Below are 23523 nucleotides of genomic sequence, written 5' to 3' on the forward strand. Positions count from 1 at the left end.
GCCTTTAGCAAGAAGTTAATTTGGAAGATACCAAGAGTAATTGTGGTTTTTGATGGAGCCCCTGGGTTTTGATGGTACCCACATTTTAGGTCTTGATCTTGATTGGGGGTTTTGATGAACCTAGTGGTACGGATGGTACCCACATTTTGAGGCCTTGATCTTGATTGGGAGTTTTGATGGAACCTAGAGGTATTGAAGATACCATAAAGCAATGTTATATTAGCCAGTCTTCTTGGATCCTCGAAGGAAGTTACCAATTGTATCTTTGAGAGTATAATGGGAAAAATACATTGTAAGGAATTGAGAATTGGACTTCTCACCCAATAATTAATCTGTTTCAGCTTGGTAAACTGAAACTAAAGGCAATGTATTACTCAATGCATTACTCTAACATATCAAGAGGTATGCTAGCAAGCTTGTCAATTGGGACTAAACGATTGGTTTTGCAAGAGAAGTTGCATGATGTGCACAAAAAAGGTATCAAGGCAATGAAAGGATACCAACAATGCTAAGTATTCTTGCCCTTCCTTTTGATTATTATATTATTGAAAGGAAATAAACCTAAGGGATTAGTTTTGGATCAAAATCTTGAGGGTGAGTGGAAAGATAGCAAAGAAAAGAGAGAGAACGGTTATCTTGGAACTCTATGAAAATCCCTCTTCCCCACCCCCCTCCCCTAACCTTGGCGCCCCCCCCCCCCCCCCAAAAAAAAAAAAGGAGAAAAAAAGAAAACCCTCCGTTGACTATATTCAGAAATAATGTGCACATAGTCCACAAGTCCCCCAGCCCTCCCCCTGCCACCCCCCGCCCCCCGCCCCCCCCCCCCCCCCCAAAAAAAAAAAAGGAAAAAAAAAAGAAATAAAAATAAAAATAAATAAATAAATAAATAAATTAAAAAAGGAGAAAGCAAGAAAACCTTCCGTTGACTATATCAGAAATAATGTGCACACAGTCCACAAGTACTACTGTAGATAGGAATTCAACCTTGTTTAGTAACTAGCCGATGACAGCTAAAAATCAAGCAAGAGGGCATATAGCATGAGTACCCATTATTGCCCAAATTAGTATGTTAATCAATGGGACTAACCAAGAGAAGAATAGTGGTTCAGATGGCTCTAAAATCAGAGTCATATTGAGTGAGATATATAGGAAAAATTATGTTAAAGTTAAAGGTCGTTGCCTAGGGCTGAAAAAGGACTAGAATAATTAAGGTATAGAGAGGGGTCAAGGAACCTTAGGAACTCTAGTACCTAAGGTCTAAGGATAATGTTGGTCTTAGGGAGAATTGAAAGGGCACGTTTTTTGAGGTGTGAATAATCTGTATGTAGTCCACGAGCACATTTTATATCAGAAATAATCTGCATGTAGTCCATGAACACTACCTAAGATAGGATTTCAACCTTGTTTAGTTATTAACTGTGGACAGCTTAAGATACAGCTAAAAATCAAGCAAGAGGGAATATTATGCTCCAATATCACCCAAATTAGTATGTTAATCAATGGGACTAATCAAGAGAAGAACATCTGTCCAAACGCTCTAAATCGGAGTCATATTGAGTGAGATATGGAGGGCAAATCATGTTAAAGTAATAATCATTGCCTAAACCTAGGTCTTAGGTAGAATTGAAAGGGCACATTTAATGAGGTGTGACCACCTGTGTGGTCACACCCCATCTTCTTCTATTCCACCCCTTCCCGTCTGATGATTCTTCACTCTCATACAATCTCCTAATAGTACCCAGCGATGAGAGCACCTGGGTTATGTCCTACGCACATAGCTAGTCAGCCTTAGTGTAGGAAATGCATAGGATAGGGAAAGAAACCCACGGCATAGGGGTCATGTGGGCTTACTACGGCATCAAGGTTGTAAAAGGGTGTGCGAAACAACCATAGAGTCTAAGTCTTCTTAGAAATCAGACAGGATAAACAAGTTTAGGAGTGTTGATTCATAATATTTGGTATTAGAGCTTCTTTCTAGGCAAAGAGAAGAGGATCAACAAATAAAGCAGCACAGCAAATCAAAGAGAGGCGCAGCAGACACATGCATGGAAGTCTTCATCAACCCAGAATAGACAAGAATTGGAAATCATCCGAATTCTCAACATTCAAGTTTGTCCACAGCACCAAGTGCACTTTCGACAACTTCCTAGAGTAGACAAGCAAGTCACCCAATGAGCGATACACAAGCCTGTGAAGTCAATGGCATTCCAATCGTGCTGTAGATGTGGCAGCATCCAAACAAGGCTCCATAAATCCACCCGAGGCTCAGGGGCCTGGGAATGCCTAGAAGACAAAAGAGCAACGACGACTTCCACAAGTGACCTTTAGAGTGCACCTTCAATGCCTAGGAAGGTATGAGGGAACACACGAGCAGTATCAAGCTTCAAAAAGAAGTAAAGCAACCATCCAGAGACAGTTATAGAGGCTCTAAAAGTTACAAAAACCTACAATACAAAGCAAGGATGATCAGTGATCTGTGATTGCCTAATAGTGTAGAGTTAAAGAAAGTGTAGTGCTACGTTTCGTGGTGCAAGGTGAGCATTGCTATAGGTGTGAATTGTCGCCAAGTGATTGGTGGTTGTGGGCACAGCATTGTTGATTCAAAATCTATGAAGGTGTACACGTTTGGTGACAACACATTCGGGCAGTTGGGTACTAGTTTTGTATGAGGACGAGAGGCATGTTCGTCTATTAACAACCCTTGAAATTGTTTGAATCACTGACGCAGCCACAGGCGTGAGTCGAATGATGTTGATCAGCGACCACAGCAATATATCCAATTTGGCTTCGAGCGATGGATACCCAACCTTGGCGATTCATGAAAAATGAAATGGAACATCATTATTCTGCCATGCGACGACACGATTGATTGGTAGGCAGCTTTCTAAAGAAGCCATGCCATGAAAGACCGAAGCTTATTCTTGAGTTTATTCGACTCAACTACGTTGAAGATTCTATCATGGACAAATTCCCAAACCTTATGGGCTCATCTGCAGGGATCCCTCGAAATAGACTGCTTGGGATATTGGGACCTAGAGTGGGCCTATGCCATGTCTGGCTCAACACCTGGATTTGTGGATATGTGTGGTACGGGACACAAGGGATGTGGCCATGGAGGCTGCACGGTGCCTGGCTAACCTTAGGCTCGGAGGGTGATCCTTTATACTGGACTACGCCTCGGTGTGAGCTCCTCAGCTTCTCCAAATTGGTCCTTACTGTTTTGTAGGTCATGGCTGCAGAGATAGATCTTGGTTCACTCCACACTTGAGTCCAGCTAGGATTAACAAAGATGGATCTTGGTTCACTCCACGCTTGAGTTTCGACAAAGTGTGAGAATTTGCACTCGCAATTAACAAGTGTGAGAATTTGCACTCGCAATTAACAGAATGCTCTAGCGTCTGACACATGTGCTCATAAGATGTATTGTTTGTGTTCTAAGTTTAACATGTCTCACCAGCCAATGAGGGTGAATGCAAGCCAACATGCTGAAATGCTTCTTGTAACTTCTAACGTCTGTCTACTTCTAAATCACATATTGGATGACTTGGCGTGAGGTGGCAGCTACCACTGAAAGCAGGGTCCAGGATACGGAAGGCTTTTATAAAAGAAAATCTTTGCAACAGATAAAAGGAAACATTTGGACTTGATTTGGAAAGCAAAGTGACGATTATGCCTCAGGAGTGGAAGCTATAAAAGGATAATCCATACAAAAAGGGCCCTTATGCACAGCAATGTATCTGTCATCTCCTGTGGGCTTTGATATTTTAAGGTCAGAAGGCTGAAAGAAATGATCAGAAAACAGACTCTCTAAAAAGGGTATTTCCTTTTTTCTGAGGTGTTACTCCTAGATGTCCTTGAGCTCAATGTAACCTTCGAGTGAGAGCTTGTTTTGACAATGTAGAAAAAATCCCGACTTAAAAGTGTTCCCTCATAGATGTCATGGATGATCATAGAATGGAGGATGTTTGTGAGAAATTTCAAGGATGAAAATCACCACGACCATCACAAATGGAGGGCAGACCTTTTCCATCTTTATTTTTGTCACAATATTCTTAAAATTCATGTTCTCTCAACAAAAATTTATGCATACTTAATTCAGATCCACTCTGTTTCTTATATGTAGTGTTTAATCTAATTAGGTTCAGGTGTGTTTATACAGGTGGTGATCCCTAGAGGTCCGATGCAAGCTAAAGGCTTACTGCTTGCTTCTGTTCGCGATCCTAATCCAGTAGTGTTTTTTGAACCTAAGGTAAGTGTATCTATTGGTTTTCATTATTCATAATCATCATCGACCATCAAAACAAATGGATGTATTTGACTTATTAGAAAAGGTTGTCAGATCAATCTTTTAGGACAGCATTTTAGGAAAGGGTTTTACTTTAAAACGATGCTGTACCATCGTCTTGTAGTGGCTCTATCGGCAAGCAGTAGAAGATGTACCTGATGATGACTATGTCCTACCATTGTCTGAAGCAGAGGTATGCCCAAGTTATGTCATTCAAAGGGTCCATCAGTTTGACTCTTTTGATATTATATGAGATTAGGCCTTTTAGTGTTTGTACTTGTTTGCTGGATCTGTAGTGACAACAATCATTACATAATTGTACCAGGTAGTTCGTATTGGAAGTGATATCACACTAGTTGGTTGGGGAGCACAGATGGCTATACTAGACCAAGCTTGCACTGATTCTCTGAAGGTAAAGCAACTCAAAGAAGTTTGCCTTGTTGAAACAGGTTGTGTATGACAAGTCAACAGTTAGACCAGTTATTCCTGTTCAGAAATGATTTCTTCCCACATTTCTCCCTCTTTTTCTCTATTATTCCCTCTTTGGTGCATGATGCATCCAAAAGCAAATGAAAAGGTGCCCTAAACTGTTATTCATGGGTTAATCAGATCCTCCCACACATGAGAGCTTCCATGATCTTTCAAATAAGAAAGCTCCTTATCATATTTTCCACATCCCTTTGAAAGGCTCATCATTTTCTTAAACTCTTAAACTTATTCAAAAAAATTTGTTTGCTTTATCTATAATAATGTGTGGTTAAGTTCAAGAGGCCTAGTAGTATGTCCTGTAACTTTCCAACCAAAGTTCAAGAGGCTTAGTAGTATTTCTCGTAACTTTCCAACCACTCATGGTAGGTCCTTGACTAAGACTCACACACTGTTTAAACAGCAAAAGGATCGGGCATCAGCTGCTTATGCTTGGGCACTGATGACAACATAAGTGTTGCTTTGCTTGCTAAGTATGTCTTCCTTTTTAAAATTTTTTTGTTACCTCTTTTTTCTTCTCTTTTGTTTTCTCTTTTATTTTCTGTGTAGATTTTTGGTTTTTAGAACAACAAAAAATCTAAATTTGTAAGATTGGATATATTCTAGTCTTACAAAGGTATATATATATATATATATCTCAGTTTCACCTCCTAGCCATAGATCTAGAGAATGCTGCGTCATCCCCGAGCTGAAGGTTTAGGGTTACCCTCTAAATCTAGAACATCCAACTGGAATCCATGGCGTCCCACCATCATATACTCTGAAGGTGTCATGGCTGAAGTCTAACTAAACAGGCTTACACTAAGAAAATCGAAGCACCACAATGATCGATAGCCAAATAATAAGGCTCAAGCCTCTTACATAGCCTTGACGCCTATGACTATTTTTAGCGGGGCTTTAGGATCTTCCCTAAAGATTCCCTTGGATGCTAGTTTAAACTTTAATGGTTGTTAGTTGTGAGGGCTATTCATTTTGGCGAATACCGACTGTGCCTAGGCTAATATGCAACCTGGGGTAGGTAAGCGCTAACTAGGTTTAGTTGACGGACTCCAATGCAAGGTTTTGAATATAGTCCTTGCACAAAATTTACCTTTTAAAGTGGTAAGGGTGTTTATCTACTAGGTAACTATGCTAAGAGGCCTTTGCAGGTTATCACACATGTCAACACTTGCCAAATCTTATTCACTGCTTCTAGGTGACTAGGGGCAATATGGCTATCATTTCAAACATGCCATTTAACTCATTTCAAAACTCTTTGTGGGGTTTTAATTTTAAGTATTCCCGCGTGTCTAGCACTCAAATATCATGACACTCAAAAAGAATTTGGTGCCATTATTATCTGGGACCCTCGTCTTTTCAGGATCCATTTGAATCCCTTCTTGGGATATAATATGTTCCAAGTACTTCACTCCTTTTGCAAAGAATTCACACTTGGATTCTTTAGCAAAAAGAGAGTTATCTCTAAGAAATTGGAACACTTTTATCAAATGTTTCATATGCTTTTTCCTTGTTAGATAAGCGTATCATCTAAGAATACTCAAGCAATTTTTCTAAATATGGTCCCAAGACACTATTCATAAGTAGGGCATTGGTCAAATCAAATGGCATTACTCTAAATTGATAATGTTAATACTTAGTATGAAATGATGTCTTAGGGACATTCTCTTCTCTAAATTCGCACTTAGTGTTATCCAGATCTTAAGTCTACTTTAGCTCCTTGCAATTGATGAAAGAGCTCATCAATGTGGGGCATAGAATACTTATTTTTTATTGTGATTTTATTTGAAGCTCGGTAATCTATGCATAAATGCATAGTACCATCTTTTTTCTTTACTAGTAAAACTGGTGAAGGTCAAGGTGAGCAAAGTGTGTGTGTGTGTGTGTGTATTTATATTTATATTTATGTTTGTTATTATTTTTTGAATCATCTCAGTTGGGCCCCTATTCAACATTTTCCTTGTCAAATATTAGTTCTCCAGCCGAACAAAGTGATTGAATTCAAAATCAACACAAAAAAGCTAACCCAGCAACTATAGTACTTGTGCAACGACATGCTGCTATAGAGACGGCATGTGCGATGCTGTTGAAACTACATTTGATTTATTTCCCATCAGCCTGCTTTGCTGATTCTGCAATACTACGTCGCTTTAGCCTATGCCTCAGTGAAGGCATTTGTTGCTGATTTGTGGCTCTTCCCTAGAGATTATTCAAGCAGTAAGCCAAGTGTTTCAATATGACACCATCTCGTACATCCGATGCATTTTTCCAAGGTGTTTGTAGACTATCCGCACTTGCCTGACGAAGTGCTGCTATCAAAATCCGATTCGGAAGATATGCGACCTACTATTGGAGATACATAGTTCTTCTTGGACTTAGTTGATCCAGTCTGCTGGCATGCTATCCAGCGTCTGGCCTAACCACTACAATGCTTTCTCCACAAACGAACTGCTAGCAGCATATGTGGACATTGATTCCAGTTCCCTTTCTCTCTCTCTCGCAGTAGAGGGAGACCAGAGGTGTTGGTATGTACGTACTTGCGGATTGTTTGAGAACCTTGGGCTCGATATAGACAGGCAATCCCCCTTCTACTCAAGTGTTGAGGCCCCCTCTATCCTGCTCACATACCAAGAGGTGAACCAGGTCATCTGAGAGGATCTCCTAAAGCTACATACATTTAGGACTTGGTTCGCACCTCCCTGTGAAGCTCAACTTCTGTCACCAATTGGCATTTCTCCGTTTTGCTTTGGGTTAACGTGTTGGTGATTGTGTAGGAGTTGGAAGAGTGCAAAAAGGCTAGAGCAAGTGCCAAAACACAAGGTCACAAGAGCAAAAGCGCCAAGAAAGTGACGTCCCACTTCAGAAAGGGCCCACTAGAGTCAAAAACGAAATTCAACGCCAAAATTGGCCAACTTTATAAAGAAAAGTAGGCCCAGCTTTCTAGAGGTAGCCTAGTCTATAAAGAGAGAGGCCTTGTGCCCTCAAGAACACAGATTGTATTATTGTACTCAGCCTCATGCTCTTTTATGAGCCAGTTGTACAAAGTTTTTTCTATTGCAATGAAAACCTTCAAGGGGGTCCAGCCCTTATTTCTGGGCCCTAGTGTGGGTGTTTTTTGTTCTTTCTCCCCCTCTCTCAGTTTGTTTTGTTTCCCAGAAGAAATCGATGGCTGCTCTTCGTCAGATGAAGCTATTAGATGCTGTTTTTCCTTGTTATCTATGAAATTCGAAATCTATCTTGGTGATTATATGCTGTGAATTGAGGATCTAGGCTGCGTTTCTACTAGAAGTGATTCGTTTTTAGGGTTTTTGGGCTGATTACCTCTTCGTTTTCGGGTTTCAAGGCTGATTATAGTTCGTTTTAGGGTTTCAAGGCTGATTACCAATTCGTTTTAGGGTTTCAAGGATGATTAGTAGTTTGCTTTAGGATTTCAAGGTTGATTACCGGTGTTTTAGGGTTTTTTGCCCGGTTTTAGTGGTATCAGAGCGAAGGTTCACCAGTTCCCTTGGTGGTGACGATCCAAGAACAAGAGAACTTTGTGGAAGCGCAATTAATCTGCATAGATAGTTTAAGTTTTTGATTCTTTAGTCTTATTGGAGGAGAGAGAGGTCTGTCAAGCTTCAAAACAAGTCCAACCTTTATCTATTTCGACCCTTAAGTACGTCATGGCCGACGCCAGAAAGCACGAGAGTCGTGACTTATGATCCTTTCCAATCACAAGGCAGCTGAGTAATGCAAGTTTTGATTGTAGACAAGAAATGGGGAAAGGTGGCAAAGATACGGATAAAGCTGCCAAGAAAGACGACGTAAAAAACAAGAAACAAACACAACTGAAACTCAAGGATGTGAACACACGCTACAACCGAAGTGGACTCGGAGTTGACAATAAAGCAAAGGCGGAGTCCACCTCAGCCTTAGTTTAAGCTTCAGTTTCAGCTTCAGTCTCAGCTTTTTCAGCTTCAGCGTTAGCCTCAGTTTCAGTTTCAGTTCCAGTTCCATCCATAGCCTCTACATCCGAAGCTACAGCTACTGGTAGTGATATACCCATACCCATGACATCGATTGCTCCACCCTCCCCTGGTATAGAGGGGTTGTCACTGACATCATCTCTTCCATCTCTCCCTTTGTCTCCCGCTACAATTTTCTCACTGATTATGACACGTACTTTGGAGGGGTCATACACTGTTCCGCACTATACCTCGACCTTTCTCTCCCCTCCACCTCTCAGTCAGCCCACGTTCCCACACCCTGGTGGGATCTCCTCATCTAGGCCATTGTCGTCTCCATATCACACCCATGTCACCCAGTCATCACCGAGTCTCCAGTCTCATCCTTACACTTTCATGCCACAGTCTTTTCAGTTTCCGCTAGGGCACGGGCAAGCTGACACATCAGAGGCTTGGGAGAACTTGCTGATGGAGATGCATAGTATCGGGGAGCGCGAGATGGAGCTGTCACGCTTCGCACAGGAGCGGACACGCTTCACCCAAGAGCAGGTGCGTCTCATACAGGAGCATGCTCAGGCTATCCGACCGACTGATCTTATCACGAGATCTCACAGCTCTGACATGAGGTCACTGCTATTATGCGTACAGTCCCAGGGAGCACCCCAGTTGTGGAGGCACAGATTGCGAGCATGCAATCTGCCATCGAGGAGACGTCCAAATGGGTTGACATAGCCAAACGGGAACCTGCAAGGGTAACCGTTTCGGCTACCCTCCTAGAGTAGCAGTAGAGAGCCCAGCAAGGCTCTCAACATCAGAGTACGTGGGATCCCACGCACTGAGGCTACACCGATGGCAGATGCGATGGCCTTCGTGGCCACTACTTTGGGGGCGACGACTGAGCACATGATTGAGAGAGCATGGCAGGTGGGGAGGAACCCCAACCGAGAGCAGCCCCTGATCATACGGTTCCATGATGCCCAGGCAGGACTTTCGGCTTTATGTCGTAGGTCAGTCTAATGAGACCAGCCAACGATCTCAATGGATGAGGACCTCACTCCACTATCAGTTGATGAGAGGTGCTTCTTGTTGCAGCAGCGGGATCAGGCCCGCAAGGAGGGGAAGTGGGCAGTCGTACGAGATGGACGACTCCTTACAGGCCCCCGCTGGGCACCCACTCCCCTCCCACATAGGGAGGCGGGGTCTATGAGACTCAGATATCCGAGAACCTATCTTGCACCATTTGGAACTGTAATGGTACCTTATGGTCAGAACCAAGGAATTTCTTGAAATCCTATAGAGGTCACGACATAGTCTTTTATATAGAGACACATCCGAGTCCAGAGCGTCCACTACCAGTAGTTAGCGGGTATACATGGGAGTCGGCCTATAGAGATGAGACGAGGTCAGGAGGAGTCGTAGTCCTTTACAGATCCACACTTTTGGGGGCCATCTCAGTAGATCAGAGAGATGCACATTCGAGGTTTCTTTGGATTTGGATTCGGCACATGACAGCCGGGATCTGTTTATTGCAGTTTGCTACTTCCCCCCTGAGACCTCCTACTTTGCTAGAGATATCCGAGGTGAGGATGAGACATCTCCATTTGCTGCTCTATATCAGTCCATTGTTGATTTCTCTAGCCGCGGAGAAGTCCTCCTAGTTGGGGAATTCAACGTGAGGATAGGCGCTCGTCAGGCACCACTCCTCGACTTCAGGGATGATTTCACTCTACTGCCAGACATTGACCTTGAGGAGGCAGGTATGCTACGGGTTTGGTTGACAGACGAGGACTGTTCACATCTTATGGGCAGGCCCTATTAGACCTCGGCATAATGCATGATCTCATTATCTATAATGGTCTTGACAGATGGCCAGTCTTAGGTGGTTTCACGTGCTTTCCACATGGGGGAGGCTCTAGTGTTGTTGACTACATCATGGGATCCTCTGCCTTCACATCTTGCATCACTGAAGTTACCATAGCACCTCTCTCTCCAGGGGTTGATCATACCTATCATTTCCACTCCCCCTCGCACAGCACTTTCCACCCCGCTGAGTTCTTACTCCACCTACCATGATATACACTTTGATCGCGGTCACTCACTTACTTACTTTGGCCGTCTGGACATACTTCTCACCTACCTTGACTTCATACCCTATTGGAGGATCGTGCTGCCCTAATCACACGAGGCTGCTCTTTACGCTTTTCCCCACACCACCCGCTCCACCCGCCCACCACCCCCCTGGGACCGTACCCTGTAATAGCTGGTACAATGATGAGTGTAAGGCTCTACGCCATCAGCTCAGATTCGAAACTAAAAACAGTCTCTCGAGCGAACCAAAGACGCTATGCAAGTACCGTCGATTGGTACGTAAAAAACTAGACTTTGTTCGCCAGAACGAGGAGGAGCTACTGAACATTTTGTTCAGTAACAACTCTAAGGACTTTTAGCGGAGATTTCTAGAGGGACGGTCACCCTCACCACTCACTGATACTCAGGTGTGGTTTAATTATGCATGCACACTCTATGATATCCCAAATCAACCAGTCCCTAATCTCTCACATATGCCACGCCCCACATCCTGCATCCTCTTCACTAGGGGGGGGGTAAAGGATGCCGTAATGAAACTTCATAATGGCCGAGCGAAAGATCATGAGGGACTATGCATGGAGTTCATTGCATATGGGATTAACCTCCTAGCCCCGATCTTAGCAAAGCTATTTAATGAAGCTGTTTGTTTGGGGTTTCCACGCACCTGGATTTTTAACACTATCTCACCCATTCACAAGGCAGGGGATCCCATGAGCCCGGAGAACTACAGGATTATGATTGGACATGTCATGTCTAAGATTTATGCATCAGTACTTGATTTGGAGGTCAGCAGATTTGCGGAGTGTTGAGGACTTAGAGCAGTAGGACAGGCTGGGTTTCGGCGTGATCATGGGACCATGGATCACATTCTCACGCTCAGATGTATCATCGGGGAGGCGAGGGCACGGAAGCAGAGGGTTTACTGTTGCTTTGTGGATTTTCACAAGACATTTGACACGGTCCCGAGAGCCTGTCTCATACGGCGCTTACAAGATTTGGGTTACGACTAGGAGATCATTTGGGTTGTTATGGCACTTTATGAGAGAGTTTCGGGCAGAGTCCGGGTAGGCTCAGGATGGACAGACGAGATCATGAGCAGTATCGGGGTCAAACAAGGGTGTCCATTATCACCTACCTTGTTTGGCCTCTACATTGACGAGCTTGAGATAGTGATGCAGACACAGGGGGGGTAGGTTGCTCTCTTGTGGGCACGCTGATCCAGATATTGCTTTATGCAGGTGACGTGGCTCTCTTGTCTTCCTCAGCATAGGGGTTCTAGAGACACCTTGGCGCACTACAGTCCTTTTGCGAGTCTCATGATTTGAAGGTCAGCCTGGGTAACACCAAGGTTATGATCTTCAATACATCTCGAGCTGTCATGCGCCAGGAGCAGTTCGCATTTGATGGGTCATTTGTTGAGGTAGTTTCATCATACACTTATCTTGGGGTTCTCTTTTCTGGACCCATCTTCACTATGAGACCCGTGATGCAGGCACGCTTGAGAAGAGGACATGCTTCATTGGCCAGACTAGAGAGATAGTGTGTCCGCTCTCACTTTTAGGATCCATGGACCAAAGGGTTGCTTTCTAACTCTTTGGTTCATTCAGCGGGGATGTATGGCAGTCCATGGTGAGGGCCAGACTTGTCGGATACAGAGTGGGCCAGGGTGGAGCGGTTAAGGTTCTCATGTTATCACGGATGATCCGTGGAAAGCCATCCGTTCCTCACCAGATCATTCGGATGATCTGTGGTAAGCCATTCGTTCCTCACTAGATCATTCGGGCGGAGTTTGGGTCACCTCCATTACAGCTAGATGCTGCATTTCAGGTCATCACGTATCTGTACAGAGTCAGGGAGTATGGGGATTACACCTCTGGGCATAGTAGGCTACCATGGCTAGCATTGTCCTCTTCTATGGCACTTGCAGCAGGAGGGGACCAGAGGTGCTGGTATGCACGCACAGAGAGATGGTTTGAGGGACTGGGGCTCCACATGGACAGACTACCTCCCTTCCAGTACAGCATGGATGCTTTGTTTTCTCCTCTCCTATCACAGGAGGTCAACCAGGTTATCCGTGAGGATCTATTACAGCTACACACATTTTGGACTTGGCGGGCCCGTGATCTTCCAGTGAAGCTGGGCTTCTACAGAGTGACCGGACAGCTCAGACATAGAGTTGACACACAGATTACACTTGGGGACATCCCCTCCCTGTTTAGAGTCGGGTCTCGCCCAACGGGGGTCACAATAGCCCTGGTTAGAGCGATGATCAGGAGACATGCCAAGGCTGCACCTTTGAGTGGCCGACAGTACTCTATCGCCGATTTCATGCCCCCATTGCCTCATCCACCCAGATGTCTTGATGATGATGATGATGATGATGATGATAATGAGATAGTCGACTACCGACATGACTATGTTGTACTTAGGATTTAGTACTGACATTTTGCATTTTTTGCATTTGCATTGGTGTGGATGCTCGTTTCGTAGCTCCACCACCACAACGCATTTGTACCAGGTTTTTCACGGTCTCATAGATCCATCGGTCTTCCGAAGACTTTAATAAACTTTCTTTCTTTCTTTCTTTCTCTATTGAAACTCTTTTTTGACCTATGTTTCTTATTTGGAGAGAGAGAGAGAAAGAAAGAATCTTAATTGAAGTCTTCGGAAATCTGAAGGGTCTATGAGGCTGAAAAAACAAGATACAATGAGCTGAAGGGGTGGAGCCTCTAAGCGGGCATGTGCACCCAAGACAAATATAAAATAAACATAAACACTAGTATAAAGTATTTGAGCCAATGGAGAGGATGGGAACTATGGTGTGGCGTCACTATGGTGGGCCTCTGTATGCTGTTTGAGGAACAAAGTCCACTTGCAGCTAAGAATAGAGAAGAGAGTCTCAGTAGAGAGAGGCTTTGGTGATGTACGGGGTTACGATAGCATAAAACCCATGATAGAGTGCTAACATCAATCAATATGATTAGTCCGATGTGGTGTCCTAATCGTGGCTTGCTCAGACAAGTGCCACTATCACACCTGTTGGTCGTGCCTTTGGTCTAGAGAAATGGAGGGACAATCCCCCAATCCCCAAGGCTGATGTGTGCATCGACACATTAACAGGTTTGTTGTATCTCTCGCTTCGAGCTTTGGCTACGACATATCCTTGTGGCATGCTAGTGCATGCTATCCAATTGGAAAAACTCAGTGATCACACTTTGGTGCGCACATTCATCTTGTCTATCTACCATGAGTAGCTGGTCTCTGTGTCATACGGCCTCATGGATGAAATTCACCAAATGTCTTTGATGTGAGTGAGCCATCTGGTGCTAGAGAGGTTTTTCTAACAAGACAATGGTGACGACCTTGGCTCACAGCAATGGAAACTGAAAAATGGAGAGAAGACAAAAACGAGATGCTGTAATGAACTGCTGCAAAAATCTGAGTGGAGGCTCAAGAGAGAGCAAACATACCTAGGGCTAAGTGCCCAAACTGGACTAAGTGTCCTAACTGTCCTAAGTGGTACATGTACTAACTGTACCAATTGACCTAACTGAATGTAACTAGGCCTACAAGGCACATACCAAGGAATGAGTGGCACCTATGGATAGCCCATAGAATGGCCTACACTTGGATCTCATAGTACACAAGGCATCTGAAATCAAAGTGTTTCTTTGGCTCGATCTCCTATAGAGTGCAAATGCGGCCCTCCTCTCTAGGTATTCCCCCCGGCTCTGGCCTAGTCTCAATGCATAGTTAGTGTGGCAAAACACAGAACTGCCCTATTGATATCCTCAAAGAGTGTGGAACGTGGATCCGCGTAGTTTGGTGGGTCAATGAAGCCCTTTCTAATATCCCGTGAGCAATGATCTATATACACGCTGAGCTTCATAGGAAGCTCGCTAGGGGCTAACCAGGTTCTGAATGTGTAGTTGTTGTCCGGGATCGTTGAGCTTCATAGGAAGCTTGCTAGGGGCTAACCAGGTTGTGAATGTGTAGTTGTAGGAGATCCTCCCGGATAACTAGGTTAACCTCGTGGTAAGTAAGCAGAATAAAGGATGCCTTACAGCTATAGTGAAAGGAGAGCATTCTGTCCACATGGAGTCCTAGGCTCTCAAACCATCATCATGTACAAGCATACCAACACCTTTGATCCCCTGCAACTGCTAATGTCATGGATGCCTGCCATCATTACATACATAGGCCTGAGGTCGAGGTCTCCTGGCTATGGCTCTGCGGTGAACAAGCGCCATTGTCACTCCTATGGGTCATGTGTCCAGTTTGGTGAGCATGGAGGGAAGGTCACCCAATATGATCTGTCTCAGTCCATTGGCGAGTCTGTTGTGTCTTTGACTCGGCTCCTCTCGTCTGTCGTCTTGTCGGTGCTATCTGGCTGGAAAAACCCAGTGATCATGATTTGAGAGGAGTTTGGCTGTATGCCCCAAATCGCCTACGTGCCCGGAGCAATCCAACCCAGTGATTGTCTGTGATTGAGTCTTAGAATAGCTTAATAGTCTAATTTTGAAACCGGGCTAGCTTGGGCTTAATGTGATTGTCCTAAACCAGCCCGATGGTTGGAACATCATGTGATTGTCCTAAACCAGCTCGGTGGTTGTCTATGATTGAGTTTTGGAATGTTTAATTTCTACCTTGCCAAGTTGCCAATAAAGTTACAGGTTTGCAGAGAAACTATACATTCCACCAAAGCCTTGGTGGAATCTGGAGCAAGCCACAATCTCATTTCACAGGAGGTATGGGAACAATTATTAGAGGTACCTCTTAAGCCCATCCCGGCCATAGTACAAGCCATTAATGGTCAAGGTATTCCCGCGGTTGGTTATGTGGATATTGACGCCACTGTTTATGTGATACCCACAGGCACAGTGGACGAACATGTAATCCTAGGCAGAGGATGGTGCTGGCGAATCAATTGCCAAATTGACTAGTGGCAACGCATAGCCACACTGACACATGGGGGCCATACTTCCGTGGTTGCCCTTTGTGAAAGTGCCACGAAAGACTCCTTGTGTTGGACAGTCTCATGAATGAAGGTTGCCAAGCATCTTTGATCCGGATAGGGCAAGAGATTGTATAGGGGTCCGAAACCATCTCTAAAGAGGCAATGATAGCGGCCTGTGATCTCATAGTACACAGGGCATCTAAATGTGGAGTGCTCCTCTGACTCGATCTCTTGGCGGGTGCAGACGCAACCCTCTTTGGGTATGCCCTCCACCTGATCACTCTCAATATGGAGTCGGTGTGATGAAACACGCAACTATCCGATCGATATCCTCAAGGAGTGGGAGAGGTGGATCCTCCATCTGTATCCTGCCGGATTGATGAAACCCTTTGTCGAAATCTGTAGGTAGTGGTCTTTGTAAAAGTTGAGCTTGACAGGGAGCTCTTGAGGCGCCAACTGAGTCCTAAATGTGTGTAACTATAAGAGATGCTCTCGGATGACTTGGTTCACTTCGAGGTATGTAAAGCGAGATGTTGACACTATACTAGAAGGTAGGTAACTTGTCTATGTGGAGCCACAAGCTCTCAAATCATCTATACGTGCGTGTATACCAACACCTCTGGTTGCCCTCTGCCGCCAATGCCATGGATGAGGCTAACCAAGGAAGCCTTTGTTGCCTTGGGTGCGAGCCATATTGTCTAGTGCGGTAGAGATACACGATAACCTGAAATGCCACATTGAGCTATAGTGGGGATGCTTCGAATTCAGCTAGGACTATCTAATGTGGGGTTGAGGGCTTACTATGAATCATCCGCGAAAGCATGAGAACTTGAAGCCTCTCAAATCAGACCCACTCTGTCTCTGATAGGTCTGGTGCCCAACAAGGGCTACCATACATAGTTGTTGGTTGGACCAAAGTGTTAAACAGAAGGGTTTTGATCCAAGGATTGTGGAAGTGAGAATGAAAGCACTGCTGCTCGAATCTGGCCAGTGTGGCATACCTCCTGCTTAGTCAAGCTTGTAGTGTTGCTCGCATCGTGAAGATCGGGTTGGAGAAAAGGACCCCTAGGAATGTGTAGGATGGAATCACCTCTAGTGGCAACCCATCTAAGGTGAAATGCTCTTTGTGCATGGCTGCCCTGGACGTGTTGAAGATCATGACTTTGGTTTTATCAAGGTTGATCTTCAGATCATGTGTCTCACAGAAGGTATGAAGTGCATCTAAGTGTTGTTGAAGATCCTCAGCTAAGGAAGAGAGTAAGACCACGTAATCTGCGTATAGGAGAATCTGGAGCAAGGATTTTGCTAGGGAACAACCAGCCCCTCCTAGGGTCCCAATAAAGATCTCAAGCTCATCTATGTAGAGGCCAAACAAGGTTGGTGATGACGGACAACCTTGTTTTGACCCCAATGGTACTCATGATCTCCTCTGTCCACCTGTCCGCCGAACCTGACCCAAGACTGTCTCATAAAATGCCATGATTGCGAGAGAGAGAGAGAGAGAGAGAGAGAGAGAGAGAGAGAGAGAGAGAGAAAGAAAGAAATTTTATGAAAGTCTTCGGGAGACCGTGAAGGTCTATGAGACTAAAGATAACTAGTACAATGAGCATAACGGTGGCGGTCTCAAAACGGTCCGGCCAACCGTTTCTTCAAAAAAGTTATGAAGGACGGTGTATCTAGTCCTGGTGCAAAAAATGTGTATCTATCTCCAGATGATACAAAAAAATGGCACAAAAAAAAAATGGAGCAGAAGGGGGGAGATACAAATATATATATATGCCTGTGGTGATCGTCAGAGGTCAATCATAGAGGGCCCGTCAAATGGGAGGTCGAAAAAAGCCTGCGATGGATGATTGGCCTCTGACGTCACGTTGCCTAGTCGACCTCGATCATCGGGGGCGGCGGGAGGCCCTATGTTGAAGAACGAGAGCGACGGTGACCCCGGTAGGGCGTGCTGAGAGCATAGAAGGGATGTCATGGACCCGGATGTGTAAGTCTGTCCGCTGGCGTAGCTGTCATGGCTCTGGCTCTCGCTCATGTCCGCGTCGTCGGCTAGACTGAGGAGAGGTATCCTGTGACTGGAAGAAATCAGTGTTGGGTCGCTGAGTGTCCTCACGCTGTGTGGGCTGCGCATGCTGTCGTGCCTGGAGGGATGCATCTCGGTGGCGGGTCATCTCATGTAAGAAAGTGGCTAGGCACCGCTGGTCCGGGAATTGCAGCATGCGTGTGAGGGGGCCGAATCCGTTGCGGAATAGGTAGTGGTACTGGCCTCGGATGGCATAATAGATAGGACATCTGAAAGCAAAGTGCTCCTCCGACTCGATCTCCTGCAGGTTGCAAAGTGGGCAGATGCGGTCCTCTCGTGGGATACCCTCTGCGCGTCCACTCTCGATCCGTAATCGGTGTGACGAAACCCTAAACTGGCCGAGTGAAATCCGGAGTGCATGCGGTATATGAATCTGTGTATAGCCCTTGATTGTATTAAAGTCTGCGTGACACCCTTCATGATTTGTGGGACTGGTGGTCACTATCAACTAATAGTGATCGCTTACATCAGTTGAGAGAAAATATTTCAACTTGTTACGTAGTGAGTACTTGTTGGGCTAGCTTATGTGCTAGTTCTAGTACCTTGTTACGGTGTTCCAAAATATCTTTCAAGTAGCTTCCTACCTTTTTGACTGGCTGCTCCAGTAGATTTTTCAGATTATTGTTGCAGACCTTATAACATTCTCTAATGTGTGCGTAGGCTCTGCTTCTTAGGAGTACATACTCCTCATTTTCTACCTCCCCTGTGGGGCAGATTTCACAGGTTCTTTCCTCGCTGGGGGTCCTGGGTCTTGCCCTCTCTACATCTAGATCATCCCAACTAGTTCTGATTTTACAAATTAGGTGCCTTTAAATCTTTCCTGATGTATTTCTACATTTCAGATCTGTCCATTGAGTTGATTTCCTGTTTATAGAATGCATTTTGGCCCCCAGGTCTTGCCATAGTTTCTTTAGCATTTTCTGTGTCACAATTTCCGGTATGTGGCTTCTCCGACTTCTTGAGGTACTTTAAGCTTTTTAAATCTTTCCCAGAGCTTTTTACGTGGCACTGTGTCAAAGGCTTTCTTGAAATCTATGAGACAGCAGTAGACAGCATCTTTCTTACCTATGGCTCCTTCCGTTGCAGCCTGTATGGCAACCAAATGATCCACTGTTGAGTGCTTGGGGCAAAATCACGCGCTCTCACTTGTTCCTCTGCCAATTTGCTAAAGTTTTTCTCAAGGATAGTGCCATATAGCTTTGCCATTAGGCTGCTCACCTTGATTGTACAATAATTCTTTGCCATTTTGCTATCTCCACTACAATCCTACTAATCTTCCAATCGGATGGGAACCCTTACTCCAGGGCCATATTCATTGTACTTTTTAATAATAAGCTATCGGTACAAGATCTTATTTAATTTGTGAATATTCATTGTGCTATGATGGTCCTACAGGATGGCATTTCTTGTGAACTAATTGATTTAAAGACATTGGTACCATGGGACAAGGAAACTGTGGAGGCATCTGTTAACAAAACTGGGCGGCTTCTTGTGAGTATTTAATATTGAAATTGGACCTTTGCTTAGATGGACTACCATTGTCCTTCTAGTGTAACTTTGAATGTTGTGCTGACCCATGGACTGGACGTTTCTTTTGCAAGTAATTATCATCCTTTGCCAGCTATTGAGTAGTCAAACTTGAATTCGTTTAATGCCTTGGATGAGTTGGACTAATGTTCTTGGAAAGGGCAAGTTTTACGGACCTATTATAGTGAATCTCTCTAATTTTGTTCCTCAGGTTAGTCATGAAGCTCCAATGACAGGAGGGTTTGGGGCTGAAGTAGCAGCTTCAATCGTCGAGCGCTGCTTTCTTAGGGTAAGTTCATAAGCAATACATTCATGCCATTCAAGTGTTAGCTAAGCTGTTGACCTTTTGGTAAGGGAATGCTACATTATCTAGATATACTTTTACCTTTATGATTACAAAGGATACACATGCGACTTATAAAATGACTTGTCTAATGCAAATTTTTTAAGGATTTTAAGTTTGATTCTACTTTTTAGATTCTATTCAGCCAAACTTGAGATCCCCCCCCCCCCTCCCCCCCCCCCCCGCTCCCCCTTTCACCCCCCAACCATACAACCACCACACACACAAAAAAGGAAAAAAGACAAAAGACAAAATCTGAGATCCACTGTTCAGTCAAATTCTGATGATCGAGGATATGCTCGTAATAGTGGTGTGAAAGAGACCAATGAAGTCCATCAAAAAAAATTTGCTAAAGTTTGAATGCCTACAAGTATAATGCTATCCTCTAGGATGTCCATGAACCTTATATGATCCGTTAAACCTTCTGGGTTTGAAGTTGGCTGCAGCTGGGATCACTCTAGCCCGTCCATGACAGATTAGTTTTATTGATAGTTTTCTTACTAAATGCTTATGTGACCGTAATTTTTGGCTCCATGCTTTTGTTAAAAGCATTTTTATTCGCCCATCTATATTTTTCGATGCTTTATAGGCTTGGAGAGGCATGTAGTAAGAGTTAGAAGTGTATGTCAAAATCATATATGAACATGTGAGACTAAAATGAAATTGTATAGTCTTCACAAGCAGTTGTATCTTGAATGAAGGAAATGTGGACTACTTTATGATTAGCCTTCTGCTTTAGTGCTATCCTTTGCACGCTTGAGTCTGCCCTTTACCTCCGGAGTGCCAACAGAAACTCAGTACGAAGACCTTTGTATAAATGGATGCTCAAGTATGTGTGGGTGTGTGGATTTGTATGTGTGAGAGCATATGTTTATACTATGGTCTACACCCACCATTGGGCGTGATGACATCAGTGGGGATGTCATAGTAGCTAGTCCCTACTATGTGTAATGGAGTTAATGTTTTCAACCTTATGAGTGACTATCATGAGATTGAAACTGAACTAAGTGTTGGGTTTTTAGAGGATCTGGGCATGTTCTTGGATCCATCTAGATATATATAAACATATGATATAATGCAATGTATTGTTATAATTCACCTGGTGGTATATCCGGATGTAAATCATATCAAAGAGTGCAGGGACTCACACACCTCCAAAGGCTGCATAGGTGAAACTTGTGCATGAAACATTGGAGTTTCCTATTGTGCCCATTTGTCTACCCTTCCTCTCAATTTTAAGAGGACGATAATCATCCCAAGGTTGAGTGGACATGATTGCCGAGTAGTTTCATGGTCCAAGGTGCCAAAATTCTTGAGCAAGCTAGAGACTAGGCATGAGAAGGGGTATAACGCCCGTTGAAGAAGCTAAAGGAGCGGGAAGGGGGTGGGTACATGGGGGATGTGGCGAGGAGTCCCAACTAAGGGGACTATTGAAGCTTCGGGTACTCCTTGCTGAAGGAGAAGCAGAGTGGGGGGAGGTGAACAAGCAGGAGGAGGGATAGGGGATGAGGTAGAGGGGGAGAAGGTGAAGAGAGGGTACAATGGACAATAGATAGTGGTTGGGAGGAGAAGATGTGGGGGGAAGGAAGGGAGGAGGGGCATCCGGGCTGGTGGAGCAGCAGGGTTTGCAACAAGAGGGGGATTAGGGGGATGAGCTGCCTTGAGAGAGGGGCTGGGGGAGAAGTAGCCACCACTAGTAAGGCATCAGGCGCCCAGAAGGCGGTGGTGGTCTTTGCCTTTTGCACAAATTTCTGTTGCCCTCAACCTTGGGCATTCTTGGTAGTGTACTTCCCATTCTCCTTGCTATGAACCTGGACCTACTATCTCCCTGTGCCTCCCTTTGAGGAGCATAACTAGAAAAGGGTGGACAGGATTTGGTCAGATGGCCAATCTCCCTGCATTTGGGATCTAGCTAGCTAATCTGTGAATTTTGACTCTTTAGTTTCTTTGGCACCGACTGATAGCAAGCTTATGAAGATGAGATTCTGCCAAAACTTGTTCTCGCTCAGTGTCTCCAGCAAATGAGAAGTCCCTTTGGGTTTGTAACCACAACTTTGACTTTCGGCACTCCATCCTCAGGATACTGTGGAATGCAATGCTTCAGAGTTATTGTGAACTGTGGTACTGAGGAAAGAGACAAGATGAGGTGTGAGCCAAGGTAGAGTGAGTCGCGCTGAAGCAGAAGCTGAGTGCAATGAGAACTCACAGTGACATAGATGGGGATGAGATCAAGGGTGAGATTCACTGAAGACCAATCTCTTATTTGCTTGCCTCTTGGCATGAGGTCCACAATACAACCCACTATTGAGCTGTGCAGCACTACCATGCGGCCATGAAGCTCTCATACATAAAATTCTACTTGTTGCTTGTCGAAAGGGGCCAGAATGATCTCCATGCTTATGGAATTCTTGGCTACTGCTGTTTAAGACTCTCAAGCTAGACATGTCAGAGTGACGGCACTTGATTTATATCCCTATGAGCAAAAAGGAAAGCTATAAATAAAAGGGGGGGGGTGTCACCACAATGTAAATATCCTAAGTCAAAGTACAGTTGACCATTTATTTGATCATAATTGTTAATTATGGTCAAAGAGTTCTTTTAATGGTCAAAGAATTGACTACGGTAAAGATACTTGACCCTAGTCAAGTAAACCTGACTTCGGTCAGGGAGACTTGGTTTATTACCAAGAGGGTTAACTACGGTTAACCAAGATGTGCCAACTTCGGTTGGAGAGACTTGATTATAATTAAGGCGCCTCGACCCTTGGTCAAAGCCCCTTAATTATGATCAAGAGCGTTGACTTCGGTCAACCAGAAAATAAATATATTTTTATATTTGTTATGTGTGCACATGTGTTTAGTGGGGACCCTCACCCCCTCCACTTATTTTCCTAAGTGCTACGGGAGCCTAACACGAGTCTACGAGGCGGTTAGCGTGACCAAGTGCTTCGAAGACTCCAGAGTTGCCCTTAGTGGCATGTAATTAGGAAAGTAATGTAGAGTTTGACAAGTGGCTTGTTGCCAAGAAAGAGAGCCTTAGAGCTCATGTAATGATTTTAATTCACGTTTGAATTATGTATGTACAGCTTCTACGCTGAACTCATGTACTCCATCTTCTCTCAAGTAATAAAAACCTTCGGGGGGATCCAGCCCGACGATTGTTGTCCTGGGCCCTAGTGTATCTGTAAAGAGAGAGAGAGAGGGAGAGGGGGAGAGCATTTGAGAGTGTTTTTGCTGTAATTTATGAGCTGTAGTAAGTTTGCACAAGCAAAGAAGGTTGAAAACCAGCGGGACGTTTACAGGGGGTGGGGGCAGGGGGAAACTAAGAGAGAAAGGAAGGTTGCAGACTGAAATGAGGGGCAGCAGGGCGGGGCCCTTGAGGTGGGAAGAAGCTGGTAAAAAGAAGGAAGCAGGGTGGGAAACCCACCAAGGAAAGAAAGGGAGGGAGGCTGCAGGGGGCGATTTGGGGGCTGGGGGGTTTGCGGAATTAACCTCTGTCAAGAGGAGCGCAGGAGGAGAAGGGGTGAGGCTGATAGAGGTGGTTGAGCAGGGGGAGGAGAGGCTACGTGGGGGCAAGGAGAGGAGGCTGATTGAAACACAAGTGGAGGGAGGGGGCTGAGAGGCAGAAACTAGCAGGGTGTGAAGCGTAGGGAGCAGCAGCAGCAGCTGCGGGTTGGGAGGGCATGGGTAGCAGGCAGGGCTGCTGTAGCAGACCGCAAGGGAGCAGAAAGGGAGGAAGAGGTGGAGAGGAAGAATAGGCTGTGGGAGGGAAGAGAGGCGAAGGAGAGCAGGGGTGATGGCAAGGGGG

The 23523-nt window shown here is 44.8% G+C and overlaps 1 protein-coding gene across 1 annotated transcript in view; it reads left to right on the top strand.

Moving 5' to 3' along the window:
• Nucleotides 1-23523, top strand: part of LOC147900733 (2-oxoisovalerate dehydrogenase subunit beta 1, mitochondrial-like) — a 37887-nt gene that overhangs the window by 9135 nt on the left and 5229 nt on the right. The window contains exons 7-11 of the mRNA XM_087375594.1: nucleotides 4160-4249; nucleotides 4410-4478; nucleotides 4611-4697; nucleotides 19242-19337; nucleotides 19585-19662. Of these exons, the coding sequence (XP_087231720.1) occupies nucleotides 4160-4249; nucleotides 4410-4478; nucleotides 4611-4697; nucleotides 19242-19337; nucleotides 19585-19662 (420 nt within the window). The remainder of the gene's footprint in view (nucleotides 1-4159; nucleotides 4250-4409; nucleotides 4479-4610; nucleotides 4698-19241; nucleotides 19338-19584; nucleotides 19663-23523) is intronic.

This window comes from Dipteris shenzhenensis, chromosome 6 (genome assembly GCF_047967505.1).
Source record: "Dipteris shenzhenensis isolate YYH24624 ecotype China chromosome 6, Dip_SZ_1.0, whole genome shotgun sequence".
Lineage (NCBI taxonomy): Eukaryota > Viridiplantae > Streptophyta > Polypodiopsida > Gleicheniales > Dipteridaceae > Dipteris > Dipteris shenzhenensis.